The 21,936-nt window shown below is 42.0% G+C and overlaps 1 protein-coding gene and 2 pseudogenes across 1 annotated transcript in view; 2 read left to right on the top strand and 1 right to left on the bottom strand.

Moving 5' to 3' along the window:
- Window positions 1–7,032, top strand: part of LOC130707153 (peroxisomal multifunctional enzyme type 2-like) — a 67,795-nt gene extending 60,763 nt beyond the window's left edge. The window contains exons 17-19 of the mRNA XM_057540377.1: window positions 4,249–4,318; window positions 5,020–5,126; window positions 6,931–7,032. Coding sequence (XP_057396360.1) covers window positions 4,249–4,318; window positions 5,020–5,126; window positions 6,931–7,032 — 279 coding nt within the window. The remainder of the gene's footprint in view (window positions 1–4,248; window positions 4,319–5,019; window positions 5,127–6,930) is intronic.
- Window positions 7,033–7,261: 229 nt separating this feature from the next.
- On the bottom strand, window positions 7,262–7,771 carry LOC130707055 (60S ribosomal protein L21-like; annotated as a pseudogene).
- A 5,020-nt stretch (window positions 7,772–12,791) lies between these two features.
- LOC130707062 (protein FAM170A-like) lies at window positions 12,792–18,107 on the top strand (annotated as a pseudogene).
- The last annotated feature ends 3,829 nt before the right edge of the window (window positions 18,108–21,936 follow it).

The following is a 21,936-nucleotide window of genomic DNA, read 5'->3' as shown; positions in this document are numbered from 1 at the left end:
AAAGGACAGCTTGGCTGGATATGAAATCTTGAGTTTCTTAAAATGGTGTTCCATTGTTGCCTGGCTTTCTATATTGCTGTTTAGAAGTCTGATGCCAGTCATTATCTTCCTTTAAGTTACTTGGTCTTTATCCTCAAGGGCTTTAGGATTTTTTTTTCCTTCATCTTTAAAAATCTAATAGTTTTACTAGGATAAGTCTCAGTGTTGCTCATTCCAGGTCAGTTTTCCCATGTACCTGGTGGGCCTTTTTAATATGTGTGTTCAGATCTTCTATTTTCAAAAAGTTTTCTAGGGTTATAATTTTAAATATTAGTTCTTATTCATTGTTTTATTTTTATTTCTTCAGGTACTCTTTATGTACATTGGATCTTTTTCTATCTTTCTTCCAACCATTTTCTGTCCTTTTGTAGTTCTTTATTAATCTCATTTCCATTCTCTTGGTTTTTTTCTTCTTTTTCTTCTATGCCCCTTATTAAAAGTTTGTTTGAATATGTTCTCCTTTGGGAACATTATAATTTAGTCTTCAATTTCTGGTATGACTTTGATTTTTCTTTTATTTCTTTCCCAAGTTTAATCATCTCTTACTTCATTTCTTCATGTTTGTTGTCCATTTATATTTTTGGTTTTTGAATTTCAGATTCCAGATGTTTATTTCCTATCCCCAAATGCTTGAGTATTGTGTTATCGTTTTCTTCTGTTTGCTAGTTGTTTTGTTTGGGAAAATTGTATTTATTATAATGTTTTGGTTCTTATTTTCTTTTTTAGTCTTATTGTAGCTTTGTACAGGTGAAGATTACTTACCTATATGCATTTTGTAGGTAAAGTTAGTAGTTTGGGACAGTTTACAAGGTTCTTAAAGAAATTCAAGATTGTCATCTGTCAGTATAGCAAAGTGCCTTTTCTTTAATGGATGGCTTTTTGGAGTAAGGCATAGTGGGGAAGTGTTTTATTAAATTTTTTGTAGTTCTCTTTATCCTGCAGGATCATAAATTTCCCCTCTTGCTTCTCTTTCTTCACCATTCGTCTTCGAAGGAGACATCTTTGTTTTATCCTCTTCTTCCTCAGAAGTATTGCCTTTCTAGGACTGCCGTTTGGAGGCCCGTGCACTTTTAATTCTTTTCTCAGTAGTCAGTATTCTAATCTTCCAGGATTCTTCTCAGTATTTTTGTCCTCGAGGTAGACTGTCTGTGTCTCGAAGTGATTTTTCTTTGTTTCCTTTTTTCTCTTCCATGAGCTTCTGCTATACTCCCCCTCCCCACCCCTACCACTCTCTCTAGCAGTTTTGAGAGGGTGCTCACAAGACAGTGCTGCTGGATATAGGTGTTTTTTTTTCTACTTATAGGAATTTGAAGTGTGTGGTTTTTCTCTTCTAATTACACTGTAGGCCTGGGATCTGTGTAGTTTTACTTGTTTTTCTTGTCGATCTGTTTGCTTTTTTAGGGGATGTGAGGATTTGGGAAGAACTAATTCCTGACCTTTTTTATTTAGCATTTGGTTTAACTTAATGTACACTTTAAAAAAAAAATTTACTTATTTATTTGGCTGCATTGGGTCTTAGTTGTGGCACACAGGGTCTTCGTTGCGGCATGCGGACTCTTTCACTGAGACACGTGGGCCCTCTAGTTCTGGTGCGCAGGCTCCAGGGTGTGTGGGATCAGTAGTTACGGCACGTGGGCTCTCTAGTTGTGGTGCGCGGGCTCTAGAGGGTGTGCGCTCAGTAGTTGTGGCGCAAGGGCCTAGTTGCCCCTTGGCATGTGGGGTATTAGTTCCCTGACCAGGGATCAAACCCATGTCCCCTGCACTGGAAGGTGGATTCTTAACCACTGGATGACTAGGGAAGTCCCTAATGGTACACTTTAAATAAATAAAACTAGGAACTAATTTACTCATATATGGAAGATCCTCCCACTTACATTTAATACTCAAGTAAGACAATATAGATCTATTTTTCTTAGTTTGTATGTGTGAATTTTAGTGATTTTTACATCTAGGCAGAAATGAAACACCAAAACACGAAGCTTTTTGCTTTTTTTCTGAAATACGAAAGTCCTTCAGGATATTCAGAAAATAAACCTTGATAGTGTTCTTTATTGTTTGGAGAATGGTTATTTTGCATTATGATTGAATTTAGTCAAACATCCAGTCAGTTGACTTTAGTCATTTCTCATCATAGATCTTTTATGTCTTTGCTAATTCTGCCTTCTGTTGGAAGCAATGCTGTCATTGAAATAATATGAAAATTTTCATATTCCTTTAATATGATTTCTTTAGAAAAGTTGTTTCTTTTCATTTATAGGAATGATATCTGTGGGGTAAGAACACTGACACTAATCTTAAAAACTTGATCGTCTTATACTGTTGCTGAAATCTTTTAAATAATCATAATAGTTCACATTTATTGAGGTATGAATATTTATCAAGGATAATGCTCTGTAAGAGTTTGATTAGCCTCTCAGTTTTTTAAATGAGAAGGTTGAGGCTAGGGTGATAAAGAAAATTGCCCACTAATGGCAGAGCTGGATTTGAACCTAGGTCTGTCTGGTGCCAAAGCCCATGATCTATTATGTGTTTGACACCTTCCGCTTTGGGCCCTGAAATTCGTCATTCTTTTACCATTTGTATGCAACATGATGATGTATATTTGCCTAGTGTTTTATTTTTTTTAAAGTGCTTTCTAAAATTTATCATTTAATCTTCTGCCATCTTATACAGAATCTTAAGTCACATCTATATGATAATTGTTGATTTGATTTAATTATTTTTAGAAGCCATATAAAGGGAAAAAATACTGAGTCATTAAAAAAGTGAATAATTTAGAAAACTATCATATAGAGTGATGGGAAAGAGAAAGAGCTTATTAAAATTGTACAAAACATTAAAAAGTAAACAACATTTTCCTATGAATTACAGGAGATGTTATTTTCTGTAAATAAAATGTGTTAAAAAAGAATAATCAATAATTAAAAACAACAAAAACTCATTAAGAAAGTCAGGTATGCTGACTTGGCTAGTCTCTACACAACATCTTAATAGTCTTGGAAAGCTTAACCTAGCAATTGATAAGAGAGAAGTCTAGAGGCAGACCCAAAGTTAATACACAGATACATTAAATACTTACTGTTAGCTCTTTTGTGAATTTCTTCCCTTCAGTACTGAAAAGTACTCTCTCATTTGACCAACGGCACAATTTAAATGCTGGGAAGTATGGTGACTTTTTTCCTATTGTTATCTATATCTTTCTGCTAATTGTGCCTTATCTAAGTACAGAAGTGATGTGAAGATCTGGAGTAAGCAGGAATATAATCTTAATGGCAAGTTATTAGTCTGTTTTTTTGCAGGATGAGCTGATCTCAGGATTTAGTATACCCAGTAGAATGAAAGTTTGTGAGAAGTGTGTGATGTTTATATGTCTAGTATTGGGTTACAGGCTTCAATTTAAAACACCCCATTAAGAAAGTTGGCATAAATTTTGCTTGGTTAGAAGAGGCTATAAACATTTACACCTTATCTTCATTGTGTTTTTTAAAAAAATGTTTGTTTATTTTATTTTATTGTTAAAAAATTAATTAATTAATTAACAATTTTTGGCTGCATTGGGTCTTTGTTGCTGTGCGCGGGCTTTCTCTAGTTGCGGCGAGCGGGGGCTACTGTTCGTTGTGGTGCACAGACTTCTCATTGTGGTGGCTTCCCTTTGTTGAGGAGCGTGGGCTCTAGGGCATGTGGGCTTCAGTAGTTGGGGTGCTTGGGCTTCAGTAGTTGTGGCTCGCGGGCTCTAGAGCTCAAGCTCAGTAGCTGTGGCGCACGGGCTTAGTTGCTCCACGGCATGTGAGATCTTCCCGGACCAAGGATCAAACCCGTGTCCCCTGCATTGGCAGGCGGATTCTTAACCAGTGCGCCACTAGGGAAGCCCTTCATTGTGTTTTAACGAGAGTAGATTGATGGATTCCTTTTTGTGAATTTCTCCTTAGGCAGTGGTAACCAGTGTTGTTCCCAGATGTAGTTCTTGGTTCCCCTTCCTATTATTTGACAGTCCTCACGCCTTATGATCTCAGTGGCAGGTGTTACAAAAAGCATTTGATTTACACTTAATCTTTTTTTGTTAGAAATAGTTATTTTTTAATCAAAGCTACTATGAGGTACATTATAATGCATTTCTTATGCAATAATCAGCCATATTTCCTGTTTTTATTTTAATGTATTCTAAGAAGGCACTGGGTGCTAGTTTCTTTTATAATTCTTTCTCCACAGGCTGCTTTGTACCGCCTCAGTGGAGACTGGAATCCCTTACACATTGATCCTGACTTTGCTAACTTAGCAGGTGAGTTGCTAATAATGTGAGCCAATGAAAATATTAGCTCAGTTATCTAAATAATACTTAAAGCCGTCGCTACTTATGACTGGAAGTTTGAGTAACATTTTAAAAATAGCCCTCTCCTAATATGTTTATGCAAAAGACATGGAAAGGTGGGAAGTAGTGTTCAGAAAATGGTGTACGTGAAATTCAGATTATGGTGGAAGGTAGCTCCTGCTAGTGCAAGGTCTAGGATGGGACCATGGGGATGGGTGTCTGAGTTATCATGAAGGTCAAGGCCATTGGAGGGGAGAGCAAAGAACTGAAAGGTTGAAGAAGGATCATCTACATACATGGATATTGAAATCACTGTGGATGATTTCGTGGTTACAACCAAAGCGAAACAAAATAATTATTTGTGTCCCCAGATCTCTGACATTCCTTCCTTTTTTTTTTCTTTTTTTGTTTATTTCATAATTTTTTTCCCAGGAAGTATTATTTATAAAATATTTTCCATGTTTCTTAACACATTATTGACTGGAGATGTATTAACGCCATAGGCGTTAGTTTCTGCAAAAATCCCCCTGGTCAATAATGTGTTAAATTAGGTGGTATGAGTCAGGCTAATGCAGTTTAAAAATGTATTTTTGAAGTCCTGAATGAACTGTTCTTGGTTTTTAAACATGAAATGTGCCTTTATCTAACTAAATTCTCTCTCTCATTTTTAGGTTTTGACAAGCCCATATTACATGGATTATGTACATTTGGATTTTCTGCCAGGCATGTTTTACAGCAGTTTGCAGATAATGATGTGTCAAGATTCAAAGCAATTAAGGTATGTGTAAATTATTAATAATTTAACTACTTGTTCCTTTTTAGTTTTAGAGGAGTCTTAGTGACTTCATTTAAAAATAGGTACTATCCGAAGTTATTATTTTTATTATTTCATTGACTTGGCAATCCGCAAGTTCTCTTTTTGTAGCTATAAATGCCTCTATTACACATGCATCATGAAGGATATTATATACAGTTATACTTTTAACAGATTGATTTGATTGTTTTGTAAATTAATTAGGAGCATACATATATCAGCATATATGCCTTAACAAACTCAAGATTTACCTTTAAAAATTTATTTATTCATGTTTTACAGTTTTATAATTTGCCTTAATTTAATTGAAAATGTTAAGTGGCTGCATTTGAACTCTAATAAACATGCACCTATATCAGTATGTTGGTTGCATATTGATTTTAGTTTTGCACTTTTTTTTTTGTGGTCACTGTAAATTTCTTTATTTTTTGGCTGTATTGAGTCTTCCTTGCTGCGCGCAGGCTTTCTCTAGTTGTGGCGAGTGGGGGCTACTCTTCATTGTGGTGTGCGGGCTTCTCATTGCGGTGGCTTCTCTTGCTGCGGAGCACAGGCTCTAGGTGTGCGGGCTTCAGTAGTTATAGCACGCGGGCTCAGTAGTTGTGGCTCGTGGGCTCTAGAGCACAGGCTCAGTAGTTGTGGCACACGGGCTTAGTTGCTCCGCAGCATGTGGGATCTTCCTGGACCAGGGCTCGAACCCGTGTCCCCTGCATTGGCAGGCGGATTCTTAACCACTGCACCACCAGGGAAGCCCTAGTTTTGCACTTTTAAGTTAGCTTCAAGTTTTCATCCATTATAAATTGCAAAGAAAACTGACTCTGCACAGTTTTGCATAAATCGAAAGACATACACTTAAAACAAAACAAAACAAAACTTTAAGGCAGTGTCAAATAGCTCCAAAAGCTTTTATCAGTTTGTGCTCCTTGCAGCAGTGGAAATTTATTTTCTGATGTCTTGCCTTTGATAACACTGATTATTCTCATTATTATAACTATTTTATAGTTATTATTATAATTATTTTTAAAACCAGCGAATAATATATACACAGAGCAAATAAAATAGTATAGAAAATTAGGAAATAAAAAATGTAATTATTCTGTCCTATACAACAACCCCAGGTCTTATTCCTCAGACTTAATGAGTGCTTTTTTTTTAATTAATTAATTAAATTAATTAATTTATTTATGGCTGTGTTGGGTTTTCGTTTCTGTGCGAGGGCTTTCTCCAGTTACGGCAAGTGGGGGCCACTCTTCATCGCGGTGCGCGGGCCTCTCACTGTCGCGGCCTCTCCCGCTGCGGAGCACAGGCTCCAGACGCACAGGCTCAGCAGTTGTGGCTTACGGGCCCAGTTGCTCCACGGCATGTGGGATCCTCCCAGACCAGGGTTCGAACCCGTGTCCCCTGCATTGGCAGGCAGACTCTCAACCACTGCGCCACCAGGGAAGCCCCTAGTGCTACTTTTAACTGCTTCTCTTAAGTTGTTTTGGTGGTTACCTATATAACTCTACTTAATATGATTATTCTTCTGTGTTTTGATTTGTCAAGATTAAACTATTTATTGATTCTATATTTTGAAAGACAAAGAATTAACTTTTACTAACTATATCTCTACTAATTTTATCATACTACTATTTTTATGAATTTAAGTATAGTCCAGTCTCTGTTTCTTCCTTTTATGCTCTCCAACCTTCCCCCCAAATACCACCCCCCTGCAAAGTGGAAAAGTTTCATATTAAAACATTCTTAACCCTAAAACACATTTTTTTTAAAGGTTCGTTTTGCAAAACCAGTATATCCAGGACAAACTCTACAAACTGAGATGTGGAAGGAAGGAAATAGAATCCATTTCCAAACCAAGGTATGGATAATGTAGTTAGAGGTACATTGTTTCGTTACCCTCTTCACTGTATCCTATAATTATGTTCCATCCTAGCATTCTTTTGGTTAATATTATGGATATGAGATAAAACTTAGAAAGTTTTTTTTAAAAAATCAGTGGTAACTTTTAATTGAAAATAAGATGCCTGCGTACCTTGTTTTTTATTTTCTGTTTTTTTTTTTTTTTTTTTTACAGTCCAGGTCTTTTATTTTCTTTACCCCCATCATGCCATGAATTCATAGGGAATGGGCTCCAGCAGTTCAGGCTTCTCTCCATTGGTTCTCACGAAGTGTGCTTCCCTGGGGGAGCAGGCTGGCGCTTCAGCTGAACCCAAGTACCTTTCTCTTTGGCTTCCTTCTTTTTCTGATCATTTTCCTTCACTCGTTTCAGGAAGCTATCTCAGCTCTTAGAGTGCGTAACATGCTCGATACGCACATTAATTCTCTTGGCAAGAATCTTGCCCTTAGCTTGTATGTTCACAATGATGCCAACAGCATGCTGGGTAACATTGTAGACTCTCCCAGTTTCGCCATGGCAACATTTGTGGGGCATTCCTTTTTGAACAGTGCCCATTCCCTTGATATCTACAATATCACCTTTCTTGTAGATTTGCATGTATGTGGCCAAAGGAGCAGCTCCATGTTTTCTAAAAGGCCTAGAGAACATGTAGCGGGTGCCCCTCCTCTTTCTCTTTGTGTTGGTCATTTTGGCGAATTACTGGAAGATGGAGGTTCTGGCCGAAAAGAAGCTATTTTCTGTTTTTTATTCTCAGCTAAATTGGTGCCTGTCTACATAGCATTTCTGAAAACCCAACCAACCATATCTTTTTGGCTCAACCCATCATTCAAGTTGTTGTCAGAATATAATCTTCAGAAAATTAAAGGCATGACTCTCAGACAGATATAAAATGAAAATGTGACACAAATTGACATCTTATGTCACAGAGTCTGGGCTTAATTAATAGTAAGTAACAAGACAGAGTATATCTCCCTATAGAGTTAAGTAATTTTGGGGTGAGGCTGTTAGCAGTGCTCCAGTAAAATACTAAAAGGACATGCAATCAGCCTTTTATAAGTTTTTTACAGATTATTTTTGTTAATACAATTGACCAGGGTGACACTTTTTGGCCTGATCATTTGTACTACATTGATGGTTTGTGTCGAGCAGTTTAAATACCACCACCAACAATAATAACAGCTTAAAGTTGTCGAGTACCTATAAGCAGGCTATCCCATTATTTCTACTGTGCGTAACAGGTCTACATTTAATTTAGGAAAGTCTAGGTTCAGGTCTCCTAAATAACTTGCTCGTGGTCACGTAGAAAGTGGTGGAGCTGGGATAGACACCCAGGCCTGCCTGGCTCAAGGCTTCCTTCCTAGGCCCTAACTTTTTTTTTTGTTTTTTTTACTGTATCATGATTTCTTTTTTTTTTTTTTTTTTAACATCTTTATTGGAGTATAATTGCTTTTGATTGTTGTGTTAGTTGCTGCTGTATAACAAAGTGAATCAGCTATACGTATACATATATCCCCATATCCCCTCCCTCTTGTGTCTCCCTCCCACCCTCCCTATCCCAGCCTTCTAGGTGGTCACAAAGCACCGAGCTGATCTCCCTGTGCTATGTGGCTGCTTCCCACTAGCTATCTATTTTATATTTGGTAGTGTATATATGTCCATGCCACTCTCTAACTTCGTCCCAGCCTACCCTTCCCCCTCCCCATGTCCTCAAGTCCATTCTCTACATCTGCATCTTTATTCCTCTCCTGCCGCTAGATTCTTCAGAACCAATTTTTTTTTCTTTTTAGATTCCATATAAATGTGTTAGCATACGGTATTTGTTTTTCTCTTTCTGACTTACTTCACTCTGTATGACAGACTCTAGGTCCATCCACCTCAGTAAAAATAACTCAATTTCGTTTCTTTTTATGGCTGAGTAATATTCCATTATATATATGTGCCACATCTTCTTTATCCATTCATCTGTCGAAGGGCACTTAGGTTGCTTCCATGTCCTGGCTATTGTAAACAGTGCTGCAATAAACATTGTGCTACATTTGTCTTTCTGAATTATGGTTTTCTCAGGGTATATGCCCAGTAGTGGGATTGCTGGGTCATATGGTAGTTGCATTTTTAGTTTCTTTTTTTTTTTCCACACACACACACTGTATTTTATTTTTACAAGAGATAAATAGACTGACACCAAGCATTGTACATGGATGACCACAACAAAAGCAACAATGATTGCAATTACCAAACATGAAACACACTCATACTATGTCATAATATTGACATTCAGTCCAGTAATCCTCCACTGTAACAGCTCCTTTACTTTGCAGTGAAAATTGATTTGTATATTCTTTGCCTCTGAGTCCTTGTGGGATTTTTTTTTTTAATTCAGACAGATAGTCACAAAAATTATACTCATCCTCATCAGTTCACTCAGTCCCATGTAATTAATTTCTTTTTTATCTTGATCTTTTCTTAGCACTTTTATGAGTTCATCAGTTTTTCATTAGAGTTCTGAAAATGCTTATTCATTCAGTTCAGCAGTACAGTCAGTTACCAGAAACCTGTAGTTGTCAGAGTCTTTTCCATGAATTTCTTGAAGATGAAACCCTTTTATAGGAACATATTTGCAAAATCATCAGAGTACACCCAGAACTGTCTGTAAATGACAAAAGACTTCAAAAGGACCATGGTTAAAGATTTGATGAAAGTTCATAATAATGCAGTTGACAAGAAAATTAGTTATTTCTGAGATATACATTTTAAAGTAATAACTAGGATTATTACTTATAACATTATACCAGAACATATAAGATTTTTAGAAGTTTCCTGTAATGTCTGAAACATTTATATTAACATATTTCCATACATATTTCCATACAAATACAAATATAAGATTTTTAGAAATTTCATGTAATGTCTGAAACATTTATATTAACATATTTCCATACATATTTCCATACAAATACAAATATAAGATTTTTAGAAATTTCATGTAATGTCTGAAACATTTATATTAACATATTTCCATACAAATAACCCAATGAAAGTTTAGTATTAGTTGTTTTGTTTGTTTTTTTATACTGCAGGTTCTTATTAGGCATCAGTTTTATACACATCAGTGTATACATGTCAATCCCAATCGCCCAATTCAGCACACCACCATTCCCACCCCACCGCAGTTTTCCCCCCTTGGTGTCCATATGTCTGTTCTTTATATGTTATAGACTTACTTCTTTGTTGGCTATGTAGTTTGTAACTATTTTCTCCCAGTCTCTAGCTTGACTTCTTATACTCTTAAAAGAATCTTTCACGTAGCAAATGATTTTAGTTTTGATAATGTCTAGTTTACCTATTTTTCCTTTTATGGTTCATCTCTTTCCTGGTTTATTGCAATAGGCCCACTGTTCTCTCTGATTCTGACCTTGCCTCCCAAAAGTCTGTTCTTAACAAAGCAATTAGAGTGATCTTTTAACATGTAATTTCTCATTTAAAACTCTCCAAGCTTCCCATGTCACTCAGAGTAAAAGCCAAAGTTTGAGCAGTAGCCTCTAAAACCCTATATAATTTGGTTCCTCATTATCCCTCTGACTTCCCCTCTTACCACTCTCTCCCTCCCTCAGCCACACTGGCTTTCTTCCTGGTATTCAAACAGGCCAGGCAACCCCTGACCCAGACTCCAGTCTCTTTTTGCCTAAAAAATGTAACCTTGGCTCTAAGCTCCCTTATTGCCCTCAGGTACTACTGAGATGAGGCCCTTTTAGTGAAGCCTTCCATGATCTCCCATTCAGCATAGAAATTGCCCTATTTCCTATAGTCCCATATCCAGTTGCTTGTTTTCTTTTTCATCATGGTACTTGCAAATATCTAACCTACTTATTTAAAAAAAATGGTCTATCTTCTCCTCTAGAATTAAGCTCCTTGAGAGAAACTCTTTGCATCTTTTTTGTTCTTAAATGTTCAAGTACAGAATCTAGAGAGCCTGGCACATAGTAGGGGCTAAATAACGGTTTCTATAATGAAGAATGGACAGAGAAATGAAGGAATGACAAAAGTATGTCCCAACCTAGCTGGGGCTTGCTGTGATGAACCCATTGGCTCTAGGTTGGAGAACCTGAGCTGGTACGTTTGGAATCATCTTTCCTTTTCTGAGGAGAGGTTCATTTCTTTCAGAAATTCAGGGTCTAAGAAAGATGCCTTAAGAATCATCCTCCTTGGAATGACGGCATTAGAACTTCTAATGAAAGTTCAGCTCCTAAGGAAGTGGTGATTATCACCGGTTGTTAATACTCTTTGTTGAATGGTTGGTGAGGAGCATTGTGGTTCCTCATCATTATGGATGGAGGGACCAAGCTGACAGTACCTGAGCTCACTGATCAATCTTAACTTCATTAAAAACCGGACAACTTTTTGTACTTACTGTTGCAAAGCAATAGGAAGGTACACAGCATCACTTATAAAATAATCTTGTAGTAACATGAAATCGAATCTAAATCTAATTAATTCTCTAGCTATAACTACCTGTTTATAAGGAAATCGAGGTAATAGGGAACATCTTAAATGACATCACAGGAATACAATCAACAGACTCCTGTGGAAAATTCTACAGGATAAATTACTTAGTTTCTTCAATAAATCGGTGCCAAATCAAAGGGAGGGAGAACTGTTGTAGACTAAAAGACACATGGACATATTGCAAGGCGTGGACCTTCTTTAGATCTTGATTTCAATAGATCATGTATAAAAAAGACATTTAAACACCTTTGGAGGCAATTGAGTATGGCTTAGTTATTGTGGTAAAAGAAATGATGATTAAATTTGTTGGGCGAGAGAATGATGTTATGTTAGAAACAAGTTTTTATCTGTTGGAGGTAAATACTGTGGCATGTAAGGAGAAATGACATAATGTCTGAGATTTACAATAAAAAACAGCACTTCCCCCACCCTCCCCAAACTCCTAAACCAAAATAAATACACAAAGAAATGAAAGTGTGCAAGTGAGTGAGTGTGTTTGTGTGTGTGTGTGTGTGTAGCAGAAGAAGAATGGCAGACTTTTGATAATTGTTGAAACTGGGTGATGGGTAAATGGTGCTGCATTCCTTTTATATCATTCTCTTTACTTTGTGTATGTTTGAAAATTTCTACCACAAAAAAATTAAGAAAAAAAATCCTCCTTGTCCCTTCTTTTCTAGAGATTTTCCAAGAAGCAGGAAGATTGAATCTCATCAGCAAACCCTCACAAGGCTGAAGTTGTCCTCTCTTCACTCTCTCGGTGCCTGAAACTTTAAGTCATTCTGCAGTGCCTTTTCAAATTGGGACCCGCCTCAGTCCATGTGGTATTTCTAATGAAAGCAGTGACTTCTGGGAGGCTACCTCATCCCGTGCACCAATCTTCCCACTGGATCATCCTGGCCACTACCTCAAAATGAGGTGTCTCTAATTCTAGAGTGGAATCAGGAGGATCCAGATGCATTGCCACTTATAACTGGTATAAATTACAGCCCACAAGCAGAGGTGTGCAAGAAATAGTACGAAAATTTTTTTATAACTCCATGTAATTTGTATTTGAAGCCTTGATCCTGCTGGTGTCCTGTTTGGATTTCCGCCATCCCTATTTGGAAGTCATAAGGGCCAAGGTTTTGAGGGAGTGGGTGGAAGGATGATCATTGTGGACTGGAGCCCACAGTTGTAAGTGTAGATGCCCATCAGCTCGGGGGCCGTGCCTCCTTTAGGTTTGGTGTCTCCTGTGCCATGCGTGGGGCAGGTTGCCATGATTCTGCTTGTATGCACACTATAGCCATCTCCTTTTGGAATTTTTGCTCCATTTACCCCTCCAGCCACACTTGAGAGGCCTTTTCTCCTCCGGGATTTACAGACATCTCTCTCTGACTTAATTAGCACATTTCAACACTCCAGTAGGGAAACAAGACAGTACCTAATTTCAAAAACCTGCTTCTGTTATGTTTCTGCTCAAGTATCCTCTCTTTTCCATGGAGTTTGCGATTTTAGAAATAAAAGCCAAGATGATCAGCATGCTATTTCTGCTATGTCCTGTTGGGCTCTTCCACTGGCCAGTGAACATAGGGTCTGCTACCCACTTGAATGCAAAAGGGAAAGGGTGAAATAAAGGAAGAAAAGGAAAAAAATGAACAGGAACAGATTAACATCTCAAAGTATCCTGCCACATTTGAAAGATATGAGAGTTGAATTCATGGGAAAGGTTCTGCTGGGAAAAAGGAGCTGTTCTTGAAAATGGGGTCTGTGCTGTTGCAGAGACTGTTGAACCTAGGTCCACAGAATGCTCTGATGTCATCACTGAGGTTAGAGAATTCTGCTGTAGGCCTGGCAACCTTTGAAACTTAACAGCCCTGGTGAGCACTAAGCAGTACTGCTTGTTCACTAAGTGGTCCAAGTTGTTCAGCCATTTAGGAGACTTGACTATTTTTATTTGTATTGAATCATTTCAACGGATTTCCCAAAAGCCAAGAAGGGCCAACCTGTAGGGAAGAGGAGGAGTTGGACGTGAGGCATCTTCTAAGGGAATCTTCCAGTTGGTACGATGAGACGGCGACAAAAGAGGAAACATCTGGAAAGTGAAGAGTCCCAGGAAACTGCCGAGAAGGGAGGAGGTATGTGGGGGGCAACTTGTCTGGGGCACATGGGTTTCTTCCAAACTGAGCCTTCTCTAGGAAGGGGGGCACTGAGAACGTGTCACCTGTGAAGCAGGGTGCGAGAGACCTTGTCTCACTGATGCTGCCGTATCCACACGGAGGGTCCCTGTGGTGTGAGACGGCACAGAACGGCCAGGTGCCCCTGGGAGATGGGAGGTCAGCTCCGCTGGTCTGAGGACCCTCTCCTGGGGCTGCCGGGCCTGGAGCTTTGTCGGACTCACAGCAGGCTGCATCCTGCTTGCACAGACCTAGAGGTGCAGCTTTTCTCAGTCCCCGAGTTCTCTCTTATTCTCTTTGATCTTCCCCTGGGGTCATGAGGTGGGGGGTGTGAAGGATGCAAGGATGCTGAGAGAGACCCATGAGCTGCTTGGCCCCTTTTGCCAAAGTGGAAAGAGAAGCCCCATGAGTTGAAGGCCTTGTTGAAAAGTATCTTGAGAAGTGGAATGCAGTTCGAAAGGAGATTGTTTGTCTAGGGATGGTGTCATTGAAAGCAAGGAGGTTTTATTCCTTGGACAGGAAGAATTTCCCAAAGGAGATCAAGGGAAGGGAAGGGCTTTCCAGAGACTGAGCCCGCATGGGCGGGGGTGAGAGATGTCCTCAGGGTCCTGCGGGGAGCTCTGAGAGCCACGGGCCACCTGGTGCCTGCGTGCCTTAAACGTAGGCGAGTAGCTTGCCCTGGGAGAGGGGTGGTCACGTGAGGAAATGGGGCAGAGTGGAGCCTACCCCAGAGTTCCAGCTGGAGGCCTCTGCCCCAGATTAGAGCCCAGTAGCTCCTACCAGGCCTAGGGTCCTGGAGACTAGGATGGGCCCTGGGAGTGGAGGTCTAGACAGCAGGCAGATTTTCAGGCAGTGGCTGGGACAGGCTTGGGAAGGCAATGACTGCCCCTGTCTCACCATTCAGAATATTTTTCTCTATGTTCCAGTGTGTGTGTGTGTGTGAGTGTGTGTGTGTGTGTGTGTGTGTGTGGTAGTGGAGAGAAGAGCGGGATGAATGGGGGTAGAGTGCTCATCAGATATAAAGTCTGCATGGTAAAGTTCTTGTCACCCTGCCTGGACCTGGGTGACACTCGGTGTATGTAAGAGTGTGTACAGAATTCTTGTTAGGGGTGTTTTATGAGGCAGTAACTCATACACCCATGTACACTCTGATACAGCAAATATATCGCACACCCCACATATAACTTCCTTATTAAACCACACACAGCACATGTAGGTATATACACGCATCACTCCTGAACTACGTTCTCATACAACCCACCTGTGTCACAATCCTCTCCTCCAACACCAAACGCTGGAGATGAGATATGTATATAGACACACACACTATATATATATGACACACACTATATATATATATGTATCTCCTCAACTCTCGCAAACACAGCTAACTTCAGCTATCTCTAAATACCTCTGTAAGAACCAGTCACATGTCATACACACCACACTTCTAACACATTCTTTAGTGATGCCAGACCCGCTTTGTACAAACCACAGTAAAGCACAGTCTCACTAACCCATGTCAGGGTTGCCAGATAAAATATGGGCTGTCCAGTTAAATTTGAATTCCAGATAAACAACAAGTAATTTTTCAGTATGAGTATGTCCCAAATATTGTATGGGCCATACTTACACAAAAAATAAGTAAGACCAAATACTGCATGGGAATACTTACACTACAAAATTATTCTGGGTTTATCTGAAATTGAAATTTAACCGGGTGCCCTGTATTTTTGTTTGCTAAGTCTGGCAACCCTTATATACTTACCGCCAGCTGATGTGTTATATATTGATTGTATTGTTGTTTAGTGTTTGTCTTCCTCTACTAGAATGTGCAGCCTTACCAGAGACTAGAACAATGGAAGAGTGCCGGATACATAGGAGTAGCTGCTTACTGAACCTTGGTGAATGAATGAATGAACACACACCATAAATACAAGCCACACCGTGTGATGAGGAAAAGTTACATGTCCCAGAATTCCTGACTTGTGAACAGAAATCATGCACACAGAGGCCACAGATACAGATACACACATCTGCACTGTGCTCCCCACGCCAACCCCACACTTACCACAGACTTAAGTGATAGACATCACTCACTCTTCACACATACTCACAGTCACCACCTAGGCCCACATTACCCACAAGACACTGACAGAATAAGTATTGATTTTAATTAAATACTGGAGTATCCACTGGGAACCACACTCTCAACTGTGTGTATTCACTGCACCTGACACATGTCAGACCGTCAGTAAATATTTGTGGCCAGAGGATTGAGGAACCCACCCTGAGCCTTTCATTCCTCCCTCAGGAATCTCGAAGTCACAAGAGGATCCCCCTCAGCTTGGATCTCCTGTGGTGGCCCAAGGCTGCAGCCCAGGGGCAGGGGAGGTCCCCTCTGCCTCTGAATACTTCTGTGCTTCTTCTCCACGCAAGCTCATCCGTGGTGGTAAGGGCGCGGGGCTCCTCAGGTGAGGGGCTGCTTGGCTGGGAGGCAGGAGGCACACAGATCCCAGGGAGGCTGAGAGGAAACCCAGGGTCATCAGAGGCGCTGAGGGCTCTGTGGAGGAGCCTGAGCAGGATGGCTGAGCTGTACGAGGGCGTGGATCTCAGCTGAGTCTGGGGGCGTGTGAATCCTGGTACCACCATGGTGGGGAAGTTAAGGAGCAGGGGCCGGAAAGGTCTGGGCTTGAGGTGGAGGGCAGAGGGACCAGATTAAGCATCTTCAGAGGAAAATGTAGGGTTTGCCTTTGCCTTTGCTTCCTGAGAAGGACAGAGTTCTTCATCATAGACCTCCAGCCTGAGAGCAGGACCATCCAGCTGAGGTCCACCCAGCTCACACATACATCCGCTCTCCAGGCACAGCCATTCTCAGTGCACACGTAAACCCCAAGCACGTGATCCACAGTGCTCCTCTCCTACACCCCCATTCCACAAGTAATGCACCACCGATATTCCCAAACTCACACTCCTCGTAGTACACGCATCCTCCCACATCCCTCACATACCACAGCCCTCACCACCATACTCCACACCCCTGTATATAGCCACCGCTCCAGTATCCCCCCACACGCAGATGAAAAGCCCACAGATGACACCAGATACACCACTCCATCCTACGGCCAACAGACACCAAGCTCATGACACAGCTACGTCATACAAATGTCCCTCTCTCATCTACCACACCTGCTCCCTCAGCTTCCAGCATGGCCCGCGCATGTTATTATGTTTTTAATTTCCTTTCCCAGGAATCTGGAGATTACATCGAGACACTCCCCGGCCTAGAGCAGCCCTAGCCCGGGTTCAGGAACAAGGGGAGACCGCTCCCCCACCACAGTGTGTCGCCTTCTCATCCCCTTCATTCAGTAAGACCTCTCTGTATACAAACAAAGAGGAAAGAGGCATGAAAATATACTACATGCGGGTGAAAACGATCAAGGGTGTAGCTGTCTCCTGGGAGACAGAGAAACCCTTGGGGTTGCTAGAAAAGCGGCTGAGGATAGAAGAAGTGACCCTTCCTGAGGATGTGCGGGTAGCTTCTCCCCACTCTGCTGTGTCCACCAGAAACCGCCTGTCTGACAGTGAGCCCACTGGGGCGGAGAAAGAGTGTGAGGAAAGGGCAGAGCCATACAGCCCATCAGGGTCAGCTGCAGTCCAGGAGAGACCCAGGGCCAAGACACCGGACTGGCTGGTGACCATGGAGGCCGGCTTCAGGTGCATGGCCTGCTGCCGGGTGTTCCCCACCTTGGAGATCCTCCGGCAGCACGTGCGGTACGGCGTCCAGGAGGGCTTCAGCTGCCATGTCTTTCATCTCACCATGGCCCAGATGATGGGCGATGTGGAATCCGAGAGCACCACCGAGGAGGAGGTGGAGGAGGAGGAGAGGAGGAGGAGAAGCAAGGAGCAAAGGAGAATGAGGAGGAGCAGCCCACGGGGGAAGACCTCAGCCCGAGGAGACCGTGGAGCCAATGTCCAGGCTGCGTGTTACATTCTCCGAAGGAGAGGAAGTGAGCAGGGGCTGGGGCTGCGGAGGGAGCTGTACCTTCTCCGAGCCAGTCCCATCTCTCCACCCCAGACTCATGCTTCCATAAGGGAGAGTTGGGGGCTTTAGCACCTCAGGGGGAACTGAAGGGGAGATAACCGGCTCCCGTGCTTCTGGCCCAGTCATGTAATAATAAAGTCATGACTGTAAGTGGGAATTGATCCTGAGCTTTTCAGCTTCCACAGGAAATTCTCTTTAGCTAAGAAGTGTTTTTCTCTCTTTTGATTTCCACACAGCAACTGAGATTCATGGGACAAGATCCTAGAAGACGGTGTGGCCTTCTGTTGGAAGAGGTAAGGCTTGAGGCTGGCACAGTCTTCTGAGCCTATGTCACGAGGGCCCCGAGGAGTGTAAGGGAAGGGGCTGCAGAGATGTGCTGGTTTATCTAAGGGCTCTGCAGTTGCATCAACTTGGGACACACCCAGCACTTCCAAAGGAATTGACCTCTGTTGACTTAAACAAGAATGTGGAGCGTTTTGACTAGGAGTTTTCTCAGGGTCTGCATGATGGACCTCAGCTGTAAGAGGACGTACTGCCAGCAGCTCCTTCTCGGCAGAGAGAGCCAGGGGTGGTCTGAAGAGAGGACAGGGGGCCCCGCAGGACCAGAAGTTTGAGGTCTGAGAGCCTGTGGCCTGAGCTGAGATCTCACCCTGACCAGTGTACCTAGCCTTCTGGGACAAAGGGAAATGTGAAAGGGAGTCAGGTGGAAATGAGGTCCCCCGAGATATGGAAATGTTCCAGAAGCTTCGTTGTGCGGTAGTTGATCTGGAGCCAAGCTCACTGTGGTGTGTGTGGCTCTGAGCTTTAAGGCAACGCTGGAGGGTAACCCCGACCAGGAGAGCTTATAGTGCTTCTTGTCTCTTCCTGTTCTGCCTCATTTGTTTTATCCCTTCCAGGGAGAAGAAAGGACCCTCGGGATAGTAGTAGCAGACAGAGTGCCAGTGGTCTGAAGGAGGATGAAGGGCCCAGCACTCAGTCTAACATCATATGACAGTCTAAATATCATAGGCAATAAAGGGCATTTTCCAAACCTTTCCTGGATGTTTCATTTAATTACATTTATCTCTCTATGCATCTATCTATCAGTCATCTACATCTGTATCTTTCAGGGTTCGTGAACAAGCTTTCACATAAGCACTAGGGACGTCCACCAGCATTTCCCAGAAGGAGGCCTGAAAACTGCTGGGGACTTCTCACAAATAGGGAATGGCCACAACCCTTGCCACACAGACTATGTGCATGGCCCTCCTGACTTACTCCCACTCACTCTGTGAATTGCCCGAGGTCTGAGATGGGGGTGCTGGCTGGAGGCAATGATCACGTGCAGGCTGGATCTCCTCCAGATTCTGATTCTCTTCCTGGGCATGTCGTCCTCAAGCACAGTTTCCATGTCCCTGGCCACACTGATCTCCCTCCTTCAGTCCTTCCCTCCCTCCCTCTCCTGCCTCCTAGTGCAGAGAATACTTTTTACATTTGAGATGAGATTTATATTTTGTTCACAGAATTCTCACCTGTTCTACTGTGGCCTCCATTTTTAACATTCCAAAGCTGAGAAGTTTCTTTTTTTCTCCCTCATTTCTGCTGAGTCTTTACCTTCCTAATGCAGTGAACTCAGAGTGCCTAGCTGACTGGATGGGGGAAAAAAATCCAGGGAGCAAAGAGAAATACTAAAAACTATATCAGTTAATTTTTCATAGTGTTATCCAACTATATATTTTTAAAAATTAGGAATAATATTAGGAATATTCTCTTTATAAAAAAACTGAATTATTGGGCTTCCCTGGTGGCACAGTGGTTACGAATCTGCCTGCAAATGCAGGGGACATGGGTTCGAGCCCTGGTCTGGGAAGATCCCACATGCCGCAGAGCAACTAAGCCCGTGCACCACAGCTACTGAGCCTGCGCTCTAGAACCCCCATGCCAAAACTACTGAGCCCCCGTGCCACAACTACTGAAGCCTGCGTGCCTAGAGCTTGTGCTCTGCAACAAGAGAAGCCACTGCAATGGGAAGCCCGTGCACCACAGTGAAGAGTAGCCCCCGCTCACTGCAACTAGAGAATGCCCACTAGCAGCAACAAAGACCCAAAGCAGCCAAAAATCAATAAATTAATTAAAAAAACAATTATGTTAAAGGGTACAATGTATAAAAGTACAATAAAATTCTCCCTTCATAACCCCCCAACCCCACTGTCAAGACTATTTCCTTTTGTAGAGATTATTGATCACTAGCTGTCTGATTTCAAGACTTTTGGTCCATGAATTTACATATGTAGGTGCTTTATATGTGATTTATAGCTTTACAGAGATTTTTTATTTATAAATTATATCATACCATATCTATTCTAAAATTAACATTTTGATTGGAGATATTTTGATGTCTTTAATATAGAGATTTAGTATAAATCTTTGCTGTAGGTCTATCCCATTTTTTAGGCCAATGTTATTTATTTACTTCTAGTGACAAATCATAATATAATTATTCCCCTATTGATGGACATTTCGAGAAAGATACTCTTTTTCTCCTGCAATTGCCTTGTGACTTTACCTGTTAACCAGATTGTGTTTCTTCTAAGTATTTTTGATTTATAAATTGTATCATACCATATCTATTCTAAAATTAACATTTTGATTGGAGATCTTTTAATGTCTTTTAGATAGAGATTTAATATTAATATTTTAAATAGTCTCCCGTTTCCCTGTGGATTATTGACATTTTAAACTCTGCACTTCAATTTTCCCTCAATACCTGTAATTTTGTCATGGCTATTTCTCTACTTAAAGATGAGTAACTCTATGATTGATTTCTTCATTTTTTCCCATCTCTTTCCAAGGTACTGAGTTTGATTGTGTCTTATGAATTAGTGAAAAATGCTAGTCCTTGAGTCAGGACATTGGGCCCTTTACCAAGTAACTCAACCTATGTGGGCTTCAGCTTCTGTATGCGTGATCAAGAGGCTTGGACTAGCTGACTTTTCAAATGCTGTGTTTCTTTGATTCACTCTCACTTTCTGATCTGCTACTTAAGAAGAGGGTCTATTCTCATAAAGTAAGAACAGTCTTTTTTTAATCCTTGGGTCGGGCAGAGTTTAATTGGTCATACTCAGTTTGTTAGTTATATTTACTTTTATATATGCTTAACTCTAAATAATTTATATAGGTCTTGTGACTTTTTTTTTTTTTTTTTTAATTGCTGACACAGCAAGAGGCTTTATTGGGAAGGAGCGCCCGGGCGGAGAGCAGCAGGGTTAGGGAACCCAGGCGGACTGCTCTGCCACGTGCCTCGCAGTCTCGGGCTTCACGGTAACGGGGTTAGTTTCCGGGTTGCCTCCGGCCCATCACCTCGCTTGGCCTGTAGTCGGCCTCAGGGTCCTTCCGGGTGGCGCGCGCATCTCTCAGCCAAGATGGATTCCAGTGCGAAGGGCTTTGCGAGGTTGGTCGTCTCCGCCGTCTTCTGGCCCCTCCCGAGTCCTGCTGGTTAGTTTTCCTCGGCAGCACCGTGTTCCGTGTCGGGACCTCCTGTTGTGAGACGCCTCAGGCAAGTGGTCATCGTCGTGCCGGGCCGAGGCGGGCGGTTTCGTTCCCTCACAGAATTACACGCAGCTTTTCGAGGACGGGGCTGCAAAGGGGAGGAGAAATGGGCCAACAGCTGGGAGGGAAGTGGGCTAGGAGAGGGTCGTTGTCTTTTAAAGAGAAGAAATAAGACCATGTTTGTGTGGCGGTGGAAGGTTGCAGTGGAGAGGGGAGAGTTGCTGGTGTGTTAAGCACTGAGAGAGGAGATGGGGACCCGGGCCGGAGGTCCCTCTCCGGTACCAGAGGGAGAGGGGACTGAGGCAGAGCGCAGAGGAGGGGGCGGGAGAGGGGCTGTGGGCTTCCCTCCAGTGGCTTCGGCCTCCTCTGTGCAGTAAAAGCTGGTCACCAGTAAGAGGCAGGGAAGGGGCAGGAGCTGGCGGTTTGAGGGCTGGTAGGACCGGAAAAGGCAGAAAACCCTGGAACAAGGGCAGGACTGAGGTGGGGTCATGACTGCCGCTTGGGCAGGAGAGAAACTCCACACAGGAGTGCGTACACCTGCTGCCTTTCCTCCAGCCACGGGCAGGACGCTCAAAGGGAGGAATATGCTGGTGTCTTGGCTGCTTTCTGCCTCAGGGGAATAGGCTCTCACAAGGGAAAATATCAAGAGCA

Source organism: Balaenoptera acutorostrata, chromosome 2 (assembly GCF_949987535.1).
Source record: "Balaenoptera acutorostrata chromosome 2, mBalAcu1.1, whole genome shotgun sequence".
NCBI lineage: Eukaryota > Metazoa > Chordata > Mammalia > Artiodactyla > Balaenopteridae > Balaenoptera > Balaenoptera acutorostrata.
Note: the sequence above shows the minus strand (reverse complement) of the source record. Positions and strands in the feature narration are given on the sequence as shown.